Source organism: Anomaloglossus baeobatrachus, chromosome 3 (genome assembly GCF_048569485.1).
Source record: "Anomaloglossus baeobatrachus isolate aAnoBae1 chromosome 3, aAnoBae1.hap1, whole genome shotgun sequence".
Classification (NCBI taxonomy): domain Eukaryota; kingdom Metazoa; phylum Chordata; class Amphibia; order Anura; family Aromobatidae; genus Anomaloglossus; species Anomaloglossus baeobatrachus.
In genome coordinates this window covers 250,117,221-250,136,573 of record NC_134355.1, presented here as the reverse complement: position 1 = coordinate 250,136,573, position 19,353 = coordinate 250,117,221, and the positions used below count along the sequence as shown (strand labels likewise).

At 43.8% G+C, this 19,353-nt stretch overlaps 1 protein-coding gene across 1 annotated transcript in view; it reads left to right on the top strand.

Annotated features, from left to right (window-relative positions):
* UST (uronyl 2-sulfotransferase) overlaps positions 1–19,353 on the top strand; it is a 585,268-nt gene that overhangs the window by 525,276 nt on the left and 40,639 nt on the right. The window contains exons 6-7 of the mRNA XM_075339792.1: positions 15,648–15,745; positions 18,675–18,832. Coding sequence (XP_075195907.1) covers positions 15,648–15,745; positions 18,675–18,832 — 256 coding nt within the window. The remainder of the gene's footprint in view (positions 1–15,647; positions 15,746–18,674; positions 18,833–19,353) is intronic.

Sequence of the window (19,353 nt, the reverse complement as noted above, 5' to 3'; positions counted from 1 at the left end):
TTCTTCTTACTGAAACATAATTTCTTATTTTTTTTAACCAAATAAATTTTTTTGAGGTGATAAAAAAAAAAGATTACATGCATATCGGTCACAACAAAGCAAACAAGATATGATATTCATATTAACACTTCCAAAATACAATATAAGCATGCTGTTATGCTCGACGGACAAGCAGGCATATAGTGTACCCACTGAGCTGCAACACACAGAAAACCCAGAGGGGCTTGACTATGGACCCGAAGCTGGTTTTCACCAGAGCTCCTGACGGTGGAGGTATTGCGCTGCAGGACTGGTACAGGTGCCACTCGGGAAGACTGGTGTTGCGTTGGCTGGCAACAAGGGTATGGGAGTGACAGTCTCTGGTATAGGATTTTGGCAGCAGCTGATAGAGCGGTTCCGTCCAGGATGAGTGGATGGACGCTTGGATGGATGGCAGCACCTGGTGATAAGTAGTTCCATCCGGGATGGATGGATGGACAGATGGCTCGCAGCAAAAGACGAAAGTGTGAACAGCAGCAGTGGAACTCTGCCATACAGACTGACAACAGAGAACAGCAACACCGTGCTATAGGACCTTACAACTAACAATGACTAAACTCATTGCCCAAAACCATGGCTAGGGAGCCTTAAATACCTACAGCCTCCCAGCTGACCTGGGAAGCACATACGGGTAACAGAGTACTGGCTCTTTAAGAAAGAGGGCGTAGCCGCGGGCGCACCCTAAGGACTGAAGCTGGAGCTCTGCATGATGTACAGACGCTCTGGGAGGCAGCAGCATGAGACAGAGATGGAACCCCTGCAGCAGGACGCCCAGACAGGTAAGAATGCCGGTGTCCACGCCGGGGGAGAGGAGCAGGAGCCTGCGAGGATGCAGGCCTGGGCATTACACATACAGTTAGGTCCAGAAATATTTGGACAGTGACACAAGTTTTGTTATTTTAGCTGTTTACAAAAACATGTTCAGAAATACAATTATATATATAATATGGGCTGAAAGTGCACACTCCCAGCTGCAATATGAGAGTTTTCACATCCAAATCGGAGAAAGGGTTTAGGAATCATAGCTCTGTAATGCATAGCCTCCTCTTTTTCAAGGGACCAAAAGTAATTGGACAAGGGACTCTAAGGGCTGCAATTAACTCTGAAGGCGTCTCCCTCATTAACCTGTAATCAATGAAGTAGTTAAAAGGTCTGGGGTTGATTACAGGTGTGTGGTTTTGCATTTGGAAGCTGTTGCTGTGACCAGACAACATGCGGTCTAAGGAACTCTCAATTGAGGTGAAGCAGAACATCCTGAGGCTGAAAAAAAAGAAAAAATCCATCAGAGAGATAGCAGACATGCTTGGAGTAGCAAAATCAACAGTCGGGTACATTCTGAGAAAAAAAGAATTGACTGGTGAGCTTGGCAACTCAAAAAGGCCTGGGAGTCCACGGATGACAACAGTGGTGGATGATCGCCGCATACTTTCTTTGGTGAAGAAGAACCCGTTCACAACATCAACTGAAGTCCAGAACACTCTCAGTGAAGTAGGTGTATCTGTCTCTAAGTCAACAGTAAAGAGAAGACTCCATGAAAGTAAATACAAAGGGTTCACATCTAGATGCAAACCATTCATCAATTCCAAAAATAGACAGGCCAGAGTTAAATTTGCTGAAAAACACCTCATGAAGCCAGCTCAGTTCTGGAAAAGTATTCTATGGACAGATGAGACAAAGATCAACCTGTACCAGAATGATGGGAAGAAAAAAGTTTGGAGAAGGAAGGGAACGGCACATGATCCAAGGCACACCACATCCTCTGTAAAACATGGTGGAGGCAACGTGATGGCATGGGCATGCATGGCTTTCAATGGCACTGGGTCACTTGTGTTTATTGATGACATAACAGCAGACAAGAGTAGCCGGATGAATTCTGAAGTGTACCGGGATATACTTTCAGCCCAGATTCAGCCAAATGCCGCAAAGTTGATCGGACGGCGCTTCATAGTACAGATGGACAATGACCCCATGCATACAGCCAAAGCTACCCAGGAGTTCATGAGTGCAAAAAAGTGGAACATTCTGCAATGGCCAAGTCAATCACCAGATCTTAACCCAATTGAGCATGCATTTCACTTGCTCAAATCCAGACTTAAGACGGAAAGACCCACAAACAAGCAAGACCTGAAGGCTGCGGTTGTAAAGGCCTGGCAAAGCATTAAGAAGGAGGAAACCCAGCGTTTGGTGATGTCCATGGGTTCCAGACTTAAGGCAGTGATTGCCTCCAAAGGATTTGCAACAAAATATTGAAAATAAAAATATTTTGTTTGGGTTTGGTTTATTTGTCCAATTACTTTTGACCTCCTAAAATGTGGAGTGTTTGTAAAGAAATGTGTACAATTCCTACAATTTCTATCAGATATTTTTGTTCAAACCTTCAAATTAAACGTTACAATCTGCACTTGAATTCTGTTGTAGAGGTTTCATTTCAAATCCAATGTGGTAGCATGCAGAGCCCAACTCGCGAAAATTGTGTCACTGTCCAAATATTTCTGGACCTAACTGTACATTGTGCTTAATGGTAATATTATTGAAAGGAGAATATAGATCCAGAGTATTTGAAAATAATCACAAATATATACATTAATGGGTATCACCCACATTTAAAGAACACACAGAAACAGCCCCATAATAATTAGACTACTTCAAGCAATAGTCATTGCTCCTTTTACATAATTGTCTAATAAGCTAGCCAGCTAGCCAGATAGAGTCCGGGTAGAGAGATCACAAAGACCATATCGAAAAAGGCTTAATTGCAAGATTACTTCCACCTCCCTTCTCCCAGCTTCTCGACATCTCACCCTTATTCACACCACACTGATTAGGCAGTCATGGCTGATTCAGTTCACCCATGCCAAGTTTTTATGAATTTTCCCAATAAGCCCTGGTGTATATAGATCATTTTTTTTTAAAGTGAAGTTGAGGTTTACTGCTGATTCCCACTGCGAGATGTCTGTCTCTACATTTATGAGCTATAGATAGACTCGGTCAGGAATAATCTATTGAGAATAATCTATTGATAGTCCTTTGGTATTGTTCGAGGTCAATAAATAGCAGTCACGTTTTAGGGTCTTCTGTGGTGGGGATTTTTTTTGTAGTCATGTGAGAACTAAACCACTGTGGACCAGTATTTACTAATCTCCACACAATCCCATAGGAGGTGAAAAAAAAACTTTCCTGGCCCCCTGTAACATTTGGGTCTCTAATGAAGGAACTCAGGTTGTACACTGTGCATTCTAGATGTGGTATACTTTGTGCAGTGTAGAATATATATTTGTGTGGCTCTTTGAGTATAGTTAGGGCAAAGATCTTTCGGGGCTCCTAAGGTGAGCTCCCAGTGCTCATCGCTTATCAATTCTACATCTGCTGCCCACTTGCTTGTCGTCAGGTCATGCAGTAGTTCCTCGCTCCCTGCCAGCATAAGAGCATGTAAATGAGATATAAGCCCGTATCCATGTGGATCCAGTAGCACCTGGGATAGATGGAAATTGTGCAGGTCATGGGGTGGACCCTGGAATAAGCAATTAAGGAAATGTCTTAATTGTAGGTAGTGGAAAAAGTAATTGTTACGAAGATTTAGCTCTTCTTTTAGCACCCAAAAGGGCTTAAGTACCGCCCCTTGAACAAAGGTCTGACCAAGATAGATCGATCTCACCCTTTCACACATACAACCTCATCTGAGATTTGACAGTTCAGTGAGGGTTTTATTATGCCAAAGTTGGGTAGGACTGTCATAGACAAGTGGACTGAAGAAACCTCCGTGCCGCAGACCAGACTATAGGTGCCTGCCTGAGGATTGGGTATGAAGCATAGATTCCTTGAGCTCTTGTAGAGGAGTAAATCAGCATATGTAGTGGATGTGACAATTCCAGGTTATAGGGATGAACAATTTCCACAAGGGGTTTCCATAAATTCTCCTCCCCACCTCCCAACAACATAGACTAGAAATCTAATAGTATAGTGTCGGATCTGGAAGTGCAGCCTCTCACCGTATCTGATGCCGGATCATGGCCCTACAGACATGTCAGATAAATCAGATGAACAAGGTTGAGTATATCGAAGATATTTGTGTTTGCATATACTGGTGTTCTATCAAAAGAATATGGAAGTATAAATATAAACCCCCAAATAATTAAAGCAAAAATTTCAATGTAAAATTATCTGATTTTTATAAATAAATATTAAAATTAAACAATAATAAAAATTGAGAATATTACAGCTATAAATAGGACAATGAGGCATAATAACAACTATGAGCATAATACAAAATTTCCGTAATAATAAATAGATTATAACCAAAGCTCAATAAGGAAATTCTAATAAATAGACTATTACATCACAAATATGTATATGGTAAAGTGCAATGTGCAATAAATAATGTAATTCTATACCATATTAAATATATTGGAAAATCTATGATGTAAGACAATTAAATAAGAAAGTCGTAATATAATGTAAAAATATATAATACCTAAATAATTTACAGAATTTCCATTTGATGGTATTAAAAAGTCTGCTGCAGAATATGTAAACAGGAAAAAATTATATCAGTTGCAGCTAATGCTCAAACATACAGGTAAGGAAATGTAATGCTATAATATGTCTACAAGATGGCGCCAAATAGAATAGATGCTATATGCGGTGCAATATTATTTATGTATGAATGGCATTTATATACTAGCAATCAAACCGTCCTAATACAGCGTATTGTGGATCCAAAGTAGCCTGACATATTTTACCTGGTTGTGAAATATGTTTCGCCCTTGCTTCTACGGGGGGCGTGTCCGAGTGAAAAAGGCGCCAAGTTTAAATAAGAGTGCTGGGCCAGTGAGGTGATACCATGTTTATTGCAGGCATATGCGGCACTCACGTGACAGCATCGTTTCCTCCCCTGGATGAAAAGAGACTTCCTGACATGCGGTGTGGAACGCAGCCAGTGTGTCACCTATAGATAAAGAGATGACAAAGCCGGCCGCGCTACAAATGCGCCCAGCAGGAGTCTGGGGAGTGCACCTGCTGAGCAAGCGCACAGCCCACAATGAAAATGTCAGTATGTAGAATAAAGCACTGCTAGTATTATGTTGGTTCAGAGTTAAAAGAAGGTGGTTACAAAAATGGATCTATAGTGTGGCGCTTGTAGTGACTGTGTGGCGCCCTGGCCTAGCCAGGTCGTCACAGATAACACACTAACACACCCCACCCCCATTAGACAGGGACAACAGCCAAACAAAAATCCTTGTTGCCTCCCTCCAGCGTCTGATGTCCACACCAGGTGGGGCGGAGCTAAGCGGTTGGCTCCACCCACCGAGGAGTTCACAGGCCTGGAGGCGGGAAAAGTGACAGTTTAGTCCAGGAGGTGGAAGTGAGAGGAGTAAACACTTGGGTTTCTGGGTTTGTGGCCCAGGCACTGACAGCAAGGTTGGCAGACGGAGCTGGCCGTCTGCAGGAGTGGTGAAGCAACGTGGAACCGTAGGACCGGGGACGAGCGACGGCCCGCCGGTACCGACCGGGGAGCGAAGTGAAGCCAGCACACACAGGCAGGGCCATTGGACCCCGACCAGGATTGGAGCCGCCGACAATAGTCAGATCCGAATGTGACTGGAACCCCAGGGGTTTCACAACAGCAAAAGTCCCGATTGAAGGCAACTGCCCACACTGTGAGGGTATACAGCTACCGCCTAAGGCTAGAGACCCAAGGGCCAGCGTCTGTGGGCAAACGGGCTCCTCCGGTACCCATACACCGGGGAGCGGACTACCGTTGGGGATCCATCGTAGTCAAGAAGTACACAAAGGTGCAGAGAAAGACAGCCGCCATCACCTGTCAGGGGAGAGACACAGCAGCCGGCTGCGGGACCCGTCCATCCAGCCGTTTGGTTTACCAAGGACTTTGTACCTTTCTTGCTGAGTGAGTACACCCGTGCCATCCGGAACCGCGCCGCGCTGTCCCTGCAACCTTGCACCTCACCAACCCAGCATCCTTCCACAATCACCTCACCGGGCCCTGGGATCACCAACCCCTACCCATGGAGGGGGAAAAACAACATCCCAGCTGCTCCCTACCATCGCTCCCGGGATCCCCGTCACCAGCAGCGGTGGTGCCCATATTCACCACAACCCGTGGGTGGCGTCACGGACTAAATCCCTTAACCCAACCACCCCTTTCACTCACGGACGAGGGGCGCCGCTCGAGTCCCTGGATCCGGCCTACCGCTCGAGCCACCGAGCAGCAGCCGCAGCAGCGCCGGACCGGAGCGCCAGCGAAGGCGCAGCGGCGAGCGCGTCCTCCCTGCCCGCTACATCTGAAAACCCTATTAATATGACACATGTGTGATGTAACAGAAATAAATGAAATTATAAATAAAATATTAGATAAAAGATATGTGAAATATAGTGAAAATTAATGTGTTCTAATTTATATACTTAAATACATTTGTGCTATGAATTTATAAATCCATGTATTTACATGTATACACACTCATATGCACAACATCTCATTCACTTTAAAAATAAATAGGAAAATATGAAGTGACACTAAATTAAATATATTTATTAAAACTACTATAAAATATACACTATGTGCAGAATTATTAGGCAAATGAGTATTTTGATCACATGATAATTTTTATACATGTTGTCCTACTCCAAGCTGTATAGGCTTGAGAGCCAACTACCAATTAAGTAAATCAGGTGATGTGCATCTCTGTAATGAGGAGGGGTGCGGTGTAATGACATCAACACCCTATATAAGGTGTGCTTAATTATTAAGCAACTTCCTTTCCTTTGGCAAAATGGGTCAGAAGAGAGATTTGACGGGCTCTGAAAAGTCCGTCAAAATTAGGAGATGTCTTGCAGAGGGATGCAGCAGTCTTGAAGTTGCTAAACATTTGAAGGGTGAACCCCGAACAATCAAGCGTTTTATGGCATATAGCAAGAAGCGTGTTGGGCAAAAAAGGTGCAAAATAACTGCCCATGAAGTGAGGAAAATCAAGCCTGAAGCTGCCAAGATGCCATTTGCCACCAGTTTTGCCATATTTCAGAGCTGCAGCGTTACTGGAGTATCAAAAAGCACAAGGTGTGCCATACTCAGGGACATAGCCAAGGTAAGGAAGGCTGAAAAACTACCACCTTTGAACAAGAAACATAAGATAAAACGTCAAGACTGGGCCAAGAAATATCTTAAGACTTATTTTTCAAAGGTTTTATGGACTGATGAAATGAGAGTGACTCTTAATGGGCCAGATGGATGGGCCAGAGGCTGGATCAGTAAAGGGCAGAGAGCTCCACTCCGACTCAGATGCCAGCAAGGTAGAGGTGGGATACTGGTGTGGGCTGGTATCATCTAAGATGAACTTGTGGGACCTTTTCGGGTTGAGGATGGAGTGAAGCTCAACTCCCAGACCTACTGCCAGTTTCTGGAAGACTACTTCTTCAAGCAGTGGTACAGGAAGAAGTCGGTATCGTTTGATAAAAACATGATTTTCAAACAGGACAATACTCCATCACATGCATCCACCTACTCCACAGCGTAGCTGGCCAGTAAAGGTCTAAAAGATGTTCTAATGTGTATAATAATGTCTAAGTGAATAAATAAATGCATTGATACTTCTAATTCATACAAATACTTATATACTTACAACATCCATACACTTTCCGTAAAAAGTAAAAGCTATATAAAGTGACAGTGAATTACATATATATATATGTATATATATACCTACACAATTAAAATGGATTACCGTACATATACATACATAGGCAATTAGTATAAATATATAAAAATACGTGAAAGAAACCCTATATACAGTGCCTACAAGTAGTATTCAACCCCCTGCAGATTTAGCAGGTTTACACATTCGGAATTAACTTGGCATTGTGACATTTGGACTGTAGATCAGCCTGGAAGTGTGAAATGCACTGCAGCAAAAAAGAATGTTATTTCTTTTTTTTTTTTTTTTTTTAATTGAGAAAAGTTTATTCAGAGGGTCATTTATTATTCAACCCCTCAAACCACCAGAATTCTGTTTGGTTCCCCTAAAGTATTAAGAAGCATTTCAGGCACAAAGAACAATGAGATTCACATGTTTGGATTAATTATCTCTTTTTCCAGCCTTTTCTGACTAATTAAGACCCTCCCCAAACTTGTGAAAAGCACTCATACATGGTCAACATGGGAAAGACAAAGGAGCATTCCAAGGCCATCAGAGACAAGATCGTGGAGGGTCACAAGGCTGGCAAGGGGTACAAAACCCTTTCCAAGGAGTTGGGCCTACCTGTCTCCACTGTTGGGAGCATCATCCGGAAGTGGAAGGCTTATGGAACTACTGTTAGCCTTCCACGGCCTGGACAGCCTTTGAAAGTTTCCTCCCGTGCCGAGGCCAGGCTTGTCCGAAGAGTCAAGGCTAACCCAAGGACAACAAGGAAGGAGCTCCGGGAAGATCTCATGGCAGTGGGGACATTGGTTTCAGTCAATACCATAAGTAACGTACTCCACCGCAATGGTCTCCGTTGCAGACGAGCCCGTAAGGTACCTTTACTTTCAAAGCATCATGTCAAGGCTCGTCTACAGTTTGCTCATGATCACTTGGAGGACTCTGAGACAGACTGGTTCAAGGTTCTCTGGTCTGATGAGACCAAGATCGAGATCTTTGGTGCCAACCACACACGTGACATTTGGAGACTGGATGGCACTGCATACGACCCCAAGAATACCATCCCTACAGTCAAGCATGGTGGTGGCAGCATCATGCTGTGGGGCTGTTTCTCAGCCAAGGGGCCTGGCCATCTGGTCCGCATCCATGGGAAGATGGATAGCACGGCCTACCTAGAGATTTTGGCCAAGAACCTCCGCTCCTCCATCAAGGATCTTAAGATGGGTCGTCATTTCATCTTCCAACAAGACAACGACCCAAAGCACACAGCCAAAAAAACCAAGGCCTGGTTCAAGAGGGAAAAAATCAAGGTGTTGCAGTGGCCTAGTCAGTCTCCTGACCTTAACCCAATTGAAAACTTGTGGAAGGAACTCAAGATTAAAGTCCACATGAGACACCCAAGGAAACTAGATAACTTGGAGAAGATCTGCATGTAGGAGTGGGCCAAGATAACTCCAGAGACCTGTGCCGGCCTGATCAGGTCTTATAAAAGACGATTATTAGCTGTCATTGCAAACAAGGGTTATTCCACAAAATATTAAACCTAGGGGTTGAATAATAATTGACCCACACTTTTATGTTGAAAATTTATTAAAATTTAACTGAGCAACATAACTTGTTGGTTTGTAAGATTTATGCATCTGTTAATAAATCCTGCTCTTGTTTGAAGTTTGTAGGCTCTAACTTATTTGCATCTTATCAAACCTGCTAAATCTGCAGGGGGTTGAATACTACTTGTAGGCACTGTATATATATATAGATCCATAGATGGAATATCCCACCCTATATACAACTCTATATCACATAAATATTTTATTAAGTCGTTCAATATTGTTTTCGAAGAAAAAATCTTCATCTTGAACAGTTAAGTGCAGCAGTTGATATTCAAATGACTTTGTCCTAAATCACATATACAAAAGGTCAATATTCTAAATAAAGAGAAAAAAAAATAATAAGTTTAAAAACTTAGAATGCAATAAATAACAATAAAAAATCCGACTAAACCCTTCCCACCCCACCCGACAATAAAATACCAACCCAGATTAAGTATAAATATAAGGAGTTATAATAACGCACTAAATCCCATAATTTCATTAAGACCTTGGGGACTGAGAGTGCCTAATCTAAAAATCCACCTACTTTCAGTTCTAGCCAGAATTTTACCCAGGTCTCCTCCCCTGATACCCAGAACTACTTGATCGATAACTCTAAGAAGGTGAGAATTGCTGTTGTGAATTAAATTTTTTGAAATGCCTACAGTAGGTAGAGTTTTCAGCTGGGTCCCTTCTTCTGCATTTTTGGCCTTTTCTATGTCCCTGCAGTGCTCACGCGCTCTAATTTTAAGTTCTCGAGCGGTGAGCCCTACATATAGTTTTTTGCAGGGACACTCTCCAAGGGAAATAACCCCTTTTGACGAGCAGGAAAGATGTTTCTTAATGTCAAACTTTTTAGATCCGTCAAAGTTCTAGCCACATTCTGATTTGACGTGTCCTCAGTCAATTCATTTTCCTTGAGCGAGGCCATGAATGTCTGTTCAGCACGTGACCAAATCTATGTAAATCGCATACTTGCAGCTTTGTAACCTCCCATTCTCACCGTCAGCACCAGAGAATCTTGACAGCGGGCAGTGTGCGCACTGTGAGATTTCAGAAGTCTGCAGTCACATAGAGTGACACATACAGTGACTGCAGGCTCATCACAAACTTGGACAACCCCTTTAATGCTCCTAACAACATAAATAAAAACATAGTAACCCTTAACTTCAGACAGCACAAGACTTTATTAAAGATCTGGCACCCCTGAGGCTTCAGTCGCCACAGAGTATTGCACCCAAATTTGGGTGTAATGCTAAACCCAGTTGTTGAGGAGGTCAGTCCTGGTTTCACCACATTACACACTCAAATACACACCAGGTTACCCTGTTCCCACTGGGGACTGGGCTAGGGTAGGGTAATAAAGGGGTCGCCGACAGAGTGGCATTTACAGGATGCCCTCAACAGGGGCCCCAGTCCCACTAGCCTAGGACCTGGGAGGGGGGAGGTGCAGCTAGCAGGGGGAGTCAGGAGCCAACACAACAGTCTAGGGGAGTTCTCCAGCAGGAGAGGAAGGGAGCAGTCGCATCTCAGGGGTGCTCTGGTGGGTAGGAGGAGAAAGTTCATACGGTTGCCGTGGTGAGAGAGTGAATCTGCTCCCCTCAGAACCAACGCCATGCAGGGCGGCAGGACTCTAGGGAAGATCATACTGCACGTTGGTTTTCCAGAATGTGCCTGGGTCGGGAAAGTTTCAAGCTTCCCTGATCACACAGTGCCCCAACAGCACAGTACCAGAGAGGATCCGGGGTCTCACATCAAGCCGGACCCCATATCAGAACCGCGGCACCTGCATATAGGGACAAATGTACATCTCGTGAAACCCAGGGTCCCCTCGTAGCTTTAAGTCAGGGGATCCACAGACAGGTGTTACAAGGAGGGAACCCACCGAACATCAAACTGGACTGATCTCTAAAGGGATTCGGGTTCGACTGAGCCCATCATAGCAAGTGACCGGTATTACCTGGGTGAGCGGCACAGCACTAAAAGTGAATAAACAACCAGGAACCGCAGCCATAGACTCTGACTCTTTATTACCGGTACTGCCGCTCCGAGCCAATATTACTACTCCCTTCATCATCCTCCTCGGGGCCCGCTCAACCTGTGGGGAGCGATACCATCCATAGCTGCTACTACCATTAGCCCCGGAGGACAGCGACAGCAGCGGCAGCCCATTCCCTGGCTGCATACCACAGGTGGCGTCACGACAAACACCTCACAACTACACCCATCATCCTTCTCCAGCCATCTTTTGTACACCTCGGGGCAACGGAGCCATGCTAGGCCACCCGTGACGACAGTCGACGGCCCGGCGACGAGTTGGTTAAATGCACCTGCCCCGTGGGGCGCTACAAAGAGATTGTCCACTACTTTAACATTGATGGCCTTTTCTTAGCATAGGTCACCAATGTCTGATTGGTCAGGATCCGGCACGTGGCACCCCAGACAATCGCCTGTTCTAAGTGCTGTGTCGGTGGTGGCAGGTGGCCGTAAGTGCTCAGTTCTGGATCTGCTCCATCTTCTGAAAGTAGCATCAGCCTCCTATTAAAATCAATGAGACGGATGTGCAGTACTCGGCCATAGACACTATCAGAGGATGGACTAGATCCAGAAATAAACATTTCTGGCCACCTACAACAAGAACAGCTGATCAGTGGGGGTCCCATTGCGCTCACATCAGAAGCAATCCGCAAGTGGGTCCAAGGCCTAATGACGGTACATGGTCAGTATCACAAATAAACATTTACATTCAGGTATCTTATAAATGACATTGTCTCTGAGTTGTTTCTTTCTATTTTTCATCTTGTCCAGACGCCATGATGACTTTTCACATTCGCATAATGGCCCCTCACTGTGTTCTCTGCATAAAATATGACCCACACACTGTCCCTCTTATGGTACATGCCCTCCACACTACTTTTTGCTATCCATACTGAGCCCACTCTTCATACTGTCCTTTACACTGTATCCCCCTATACTGCCCAGTATTTATACTGTGCTCTCTCATCACACACCCCTCCTCACCATGGCCTCATACTGTACCCACAAGCTACTCCCTCTCCATACCGCCTCACCCGCCTCTACCCATTCTCTATTCTATGCCCCCTTACATTTTTCGCATCTCTTACTCTCTCCTCACTACCTCCCATGTGTCCATATACTTTTACCCCTCACTCCCCATACCAAGTTTGCTCTTTATTATGTGTCCTCAAAATTTCTTTCCTGTGGACTCCCCATACTATGTCCTTGTACATTCCCCCAATCGTCCCACATACTATGTCTGTATACATTCCCCTCTCACCCTAGCTCCCTATACTATGTCTGTATACATTCCCCCTCACCCTCGCACCCATTATTATGTCTGTTTACATAACCTCTCACTTTCTCTCCCCATACATCACGCCTCACTCCCTATACTATGTCTGTATACATCAGCTCTCATCCTCACTCCCTATACTATGTCTGTATACTTTACCCCTCACCCTCTCTCCCTATACTATGTATACATCACTCCTCGTATATAGATACTGTCCCCCCTCATAGTGTGTCCACAGATAGTTCCCTCTCCCCGCCATCTGTCCCCTCATTCTGTGTCCATAGATACCTCTCACCTTACCCCACACTGTTCCTCTTTGGGGGTGTCTTCAGCTCCACTGGAGCACTTATCACCAGCGCTCTCTGCCAACCTTATGCGTTGCGGTCCTGACTCACAGGTCAGCAATATGATTAGCTGACCCAATCACACTACAGTCGTCGCTCTGACCCAGAAGTCAGCGCTGGCGGTCACCGCTTCAATTGTCCTCGTGTCTTAAAGATACAAGGACAATTGATCAGTGGGAGCCGCGCGCTGCACTTTCTGTGAGACTCGGCTGTCAGTTTGACAGCTGGGACTCATAACAGCCTGCGGCCACTACAGGGATGACAAGTCAAGAGCAGACTCAGACCGCCGCATCAGGCGGGCTGATAGTGCCCCCCTGACAGCTGCGCCCGGGGCAGATGCCTCACCAGCCACCCCCTAGATACACCTTTGGCGTGAACATTGGATTACCATTATCAAATGTTGTAATTAATTGAATATTACCATCATTAAGAATTTTGTCACTGTATCCTCTTTGTAGAAACCTCTTCCTAAGGTCACCTGCCTGTTCTTTAGCCCCTTCACCCATGGCAATTTTTCATTTTTCATTTGTTTTTTCCTTCCCTTCTTCCAAGAGCCATAATTTTTTATTTCTCCGTCAATATTGCCGTATGGCAGCTTGTTTTTTTTGCAGGACAAGGTGTAATTTTGAATGACACCATTTATTTTATCTTATAGTGTAATGAAAAACAGGAAAAAAATTCCAAGTGCCGTGAAATTGCCAAGAAAGTGCAATTGCACTATTGTTTTTTGAGTTATTTTTATTTGCCTTGTTCACTACGCGATAAAACTGACTTGGCATTATGATTTCCCTGGTCAGAACGAGTTCTTAGATACCAAACATGTATAATAATTAATAATTTTATTCATTTATATAGCGCTATTCCACAGCGCTTTCCACAGCTATGATGTATAGCTTCATTTTTATCTAAGTGGTGATAAAAATTCAGAAGTTTGTCAAAAAAAGAATTTGTCTCCATTTTCGAAGACCTACAGTATTCACCTTTTTTGGGATCTGGGGCTCAGTGATTAGTGTTGAGCGGAACCGGATCTGCAAAATCCGTATCCGCACGGTTCGAGTGCCCGATCCGAGTCCGACCAGTACCTGGGATTCGGGGTGCACGATCCGGGACCGTTTTTTTTTTTCCTCTCTCTCTCTCTCGTGTCCCGGATCCCGTTGATTTGTATGGCCGCGGATACGAATCGGATCCGGACTTCGGCGGGAACCCGATCCCGATCCTCCGTACCCGGATTATGACCGATCCGATCAACTCTATGAGTGATAGATTTTTTTTTGTGTCTTGAGATGGCATTTTTAATTATACATAGATGTGATGTTTTGATCTCCTGTTAATTCATTTTAATGCAATGTTACGGAAACCTAAAAAATGTAACTTTGTCGTTTGGAATTTTTTTCTTACTACGCACTTTACCGATCAGATTAATTGATTTTATATTTTGATTGGGCATTTCTGAACTCGGAAATACCAAATATGTTGGGGGTTTTATTGTTTTATTTTCAATGGGACAAAAGGGGGGTTACTTGAACTTTTAGTTATTTATTTATTTTTTTTACATTTTTTTATTGATTTTACTAGTCCCCTTAGGGGACTTTATAACTGCACAGTCTGATCATGATGCTTCAGTACCGCTCTGATCAGCAGAAATGCTGATCTCTTGTGAGTGCTGGCGCTCTGCCGGCATTCACAGGAAGTGAGTCATGATAGCAACAGCGGTCATCATCTTACCCCATGCTGTCATGGCAACACATTAGCGCCCCATGATTGGTTCATGGGGCCACCAATGATGCGGGGAACAGCGCAAACTTAGCCAGTTTGCATTAGAGTATGTGATCTAAGGGTTAAAAGGCGATATTGGATCTCCAATCCACCCGTGCCTGTTAGCCGCAACCAGAGGGAGGCAACCTAGGATGTATATATATGTTCTAGAACGTGAAGGGCTTAAAGGTAAAATTATCCAAACAATTATGACAAATTATCAAGTTTGTCCTTTTGGAATTCCCTTTTTAAGTGGCAATGGGTGACCACTTTCCCAAAGTAATAATGCATTTGAGGATGTAGGGCTTCTATAGGTTTAAATTTTAAAGGATCTTTGAAAGTACTATGTATGAGAATGTCAAGAAAGGTAATGTATGGTTGTGGCTCCAGCTTCCAGCTCCTCAGTGCGGTGAAAAGTCAATGAATATAAGGAGCGTCGGTCAGAAGTGGGAGGCAGCAGAGCCGAAGAAAACAGCGCTGGATACAGGTAAATATAAAGAATCTTTTTATTTAAAAGACCCGTGTTTTCTCCATTATGTGTCACACTGATGTCACAAGTATGCAAACACAGATGTCACACGTGTGACACATTCGTGACACACGTATGACCATACCTATGCGTGAGGCTTGTGCCTGATTAAACACGGACGTCTGAATGGGGCCTTACTGACATTGATGCAGGAGTGACACATGCTTCATGGACGTCCCAGGTGATAGAGCACATAAGTATACCCCCTCACCGGGAGTCCTTAGTGATATGGCAGCTAGAATATTATTTACCCAGCATTGTTTTCATTCCAATTTAGATACAAGCATTAAAGGGTTGTCCCATCTATGACATATATGGCAAATTGACAGGATATTCCATAAATGTCCCATATGACAACAACCCTTTTTTCTTCTACTCAGCGTTGGATTATTTATTTATGTTTAACAATTGTATTCTTCTTTTTAGGATATTAATGAATGTATTCTGGAAAATTATGCAGAATGTTCCAATCCAAGAATATTTTATATTATCCCATATTTTTGTGGACAACATCCAAAGTGCAGGTAAATAAAGTCCTACAAGAAAATTATTTCTAGCCATGAATGTTTAAGCAATAGCTGATTATTTCATTTAAATCTTATTTTCATTTAATCTTAATTTTCTTTTTCACTGGTTTATCTGAGGACATGTTATTGTTGTCTGGAGCTATTTTGTAATGAAGCGCTAGGAAAGAAGTTGCTATTGTAATGTAGGGGTTCTAAAGCAAAATTCCCTTCTATCTGGCAGTACTAAGGGGCAGTATAAAGCAAAATTCCCTTTTACCTGGCAGTACTATCTGGCAGTACTTTACACACTGCGACATTGCTAGCATTTGCTAGCGATGTCGAGCGCGATTGCACCCACCCCCGTCACACGGCCGGTATGTGGTGATCGCTGCCGTAGCGAACATTATCGCTACAGCAGCGTCACACGCACATACCTGCTCTGCGACATCGCTGTGACCGGCGAACTACCTCCTTTCTAAGGGGGCGGTTCGTTCAGCGTCACGGCGACGACACAGCAGCGTCACTGAACCGCCCCCAATAGAAAAGGAGGGGAGGAGATGAGTGGCCGGAACATGCCGCCCACCTCCTTCCTTCCTCCCTTTCCGGTGGATGGAGGTAAGGATATGTTTGTCATTCCAGCGGCGTCACACATAGCGATGTGTGCTGCCGCAGGAACGACAAACAACATCGTACCTGCAGCAGCACCGATAATATGGTAATGAATGACGTGTCAACGAGCAACGATTTTGCACATTTTTGCGCTCGTTCATCGTCATTTGTGTTACACGCTGCGATGTGGCTACCGGCGCCGGATGTGCGTCACTAACGACGTGACCCCGACGATATATCGGCAGAGATGTCACAGCGTGTAAAGCCCGCCTAATGCCGGCATCACACTGTACGATATATCGGGCGATATGTCGGCGGGGTCACGTCGTAAGTGACGCACATTCGGCATCGTTTGATATATCGTAGCGTGTGACAGCTACGAGCGACGGTGAACGAGCAAAAATACTCACCTTATCGTTGCTCGTTGACACGTCACTCATTTTCAAAAATTCGTTTCTTCTTCTGTGCTCTGGTTGTTCATTGTTCCCGAGGCAGCACCGTGTGACACCCCGGGAACGATGAACACAGCTTACCTGCGTCCCGCCGGCTATGCGGAAGGAAGGAGGTGGGCAGGATGTTTACGTCCCGCTCATCTCCGACCCTCCGCTTCTATTGGCCAGCCGCTGTGTGACGTCGCTGTGACGCCGAACATCCCTCCCCCTTCAGGAAGAGGATGTTCGCCGCACACAGCGACGTCTTGCGGGAGGTAAGTGCGTGTGACGGGGGTTTAACGACTTTGTGCGACACGGGCAATGAATTGCCCGTGACGCACAAACGACTGGGGCGGGTGCGATCGCTGATTCGATCGCACGATAAATTGTCCCGTGTGACGCCGGCATAAGGGTTACATTAACAAAGCACTCCAAATAACTATTCTATCCCCTAAGCCTCTGTACGTGTGTGTGTGTGTGTTAATATACTTACCTACTGACATCTTCTCAGGAATCAAGCATTTTTCTGCTCCTTTTCGGAGTGATATCATTGGCCTTCAGACTGTCTAGGTCACATTGGGGCCTGTGTGACCCTGAAATATCTATTACAATGTAAGTCTATGTAGTGTCAGAAGGAGGCAAAATAGTTTTTCATTGTAAAAGAGACACTCAGCTCATGCATAGATCATAGTGATCCGGAGATTCTGAAAAGTTGTGATGTCACTCAGAAGAGCAGCAGAACGGCACTGGATACAGGAGAAGATAGTGGTAGGTGAGTATATTAAAAAACACAATTCATACACATCTACACAGGCTTAGGAGATAAAATATTTACTGAGAAATATAACCCTATTTATCATAATAAATGGCTGAACCATGTAAGCATGCAAGCACTTTTTATCTTTTGTATCACCCATCTTTCCTCAGATTATAAACTTACAAGCAGAGCCCTCTCCTCTCTTTTTTGAAATGTTGAATAGTGTTTTCCTCTGTAATGTCTGATATTGTTTGAACTTGTTCCCTCTGAATTAAAATGCTGCAGGATATGTTGGTGCCATATAAATAAGTGATCATTATTAGTGTATATGTGCTGGGCTCATACACTTTGATATCTCCAATTCCCAATGGTCATTCTCGAACAAGTTAAAGAGAACCTGTTAGCACGATTTTTTTTATGTAAAGCAAAGGCATGGCTCTAATGGCATCGCTGTAAGGTCTGGGTCACACGAGCATATAGCTGGTAACCAATTCTAACTCCTCCAAGATGTCAACCAAGAATTTGAAAATAATGGGGCTTAGAATGATACTTAAGACAATTCAGTTCAGCTCCTGCAGTGCTTGGCCATTGTAGTATTTAATATCAATGCTGTTTGTTACAATATTATGGCTCACACAGGTTTCCACAGTGGTCTGATAAAGGTAAGAAATCTCTGAAACCTCAACCTTCATTAAGGTAACTTTTTGCGGAAATGTAGCACTACGTAGAACTGGGTAAACATTTTTAGCCTTTTATTTCTTTTGAGAAAAGATAAGCAGATAGCAAGCATAAAAAGCAGGTTCTTGCATATGAAAGGCAGAAATCTAGAGCTACATCATTTTTACAGTTTGTAGCCTGTCTGAAGCTGTTTCTGGCCTTTTTTTTTGTGTAAAACTGTAAAGTGAGACAATTTAGGAAAATTGTATGTGTCTTCTGTCAGTGGTTTTCTTAATTTCCCAGTAGAAATGATCTTTTCCTTCACTATTGCCAGAACGGCCTTCTTCACAATGTTCCTCTTCTGTAGTCATTTTTAAGCTCAAGTAACACTTTTGTTAAAAATAGATAAATTTTACAGGACACCCTAAAACGTTCTTGTTCTGATAAATATGCATTATAATTTGTTAATTGCTAATCTATATGCCCCCTCTAGGGATCCTGGTGAGTGGGCTTTGGAGCGTGCAAAGCAGAATGTGAAAGAAAACTTTCTTCTTGTTGGGATTCTAGAGGAGCTTGAAGATGTGTTGCTCTTGTTGGAACGCTTTTTACCTCACTACTTTAAGGATGTCATGAGCATTTATAAAAATCCAGGTACATGGAACTTTTTATTCATATTATATGTTAACCCTTTACTGATTTCTGATACTTGGTGCTAGTCAGTCATTAGTGTATAGAGCCATGCCCAGCAAATAATAGCTGTGACACACAGCTATGACCTGCCTACATTTTAAACCTGTTTAATTCCGTCATCAAGGTCTGACAACGGCATTACCATCGTGCCGGCATGGGGTGGGTCATTCTATTCGCCCATTGGCATCCCTTGTGATTAGATCGCAGGTCGCCAATGGGTCTATTGAAGCCATCTGTGCCTGTCAACATGCATCTTATGCAGCAATATTGTTGTATTGCGGTGTATAGTACAGTCATGGCCAAAAGGTTTGAGAATGCTACAAATATTAATTTTTACAAAGTCTACTGCTTAAGTTTTTCTAATGGCAATTTGCATATACTCCAGAATGTCATAAAGAGTGATCAGCTTAACAGCAATTACTTGCAAAGTCAATATTGGCTAAGAAAATGAACTTTAACCCCCAAAACACATTTCAACAGCA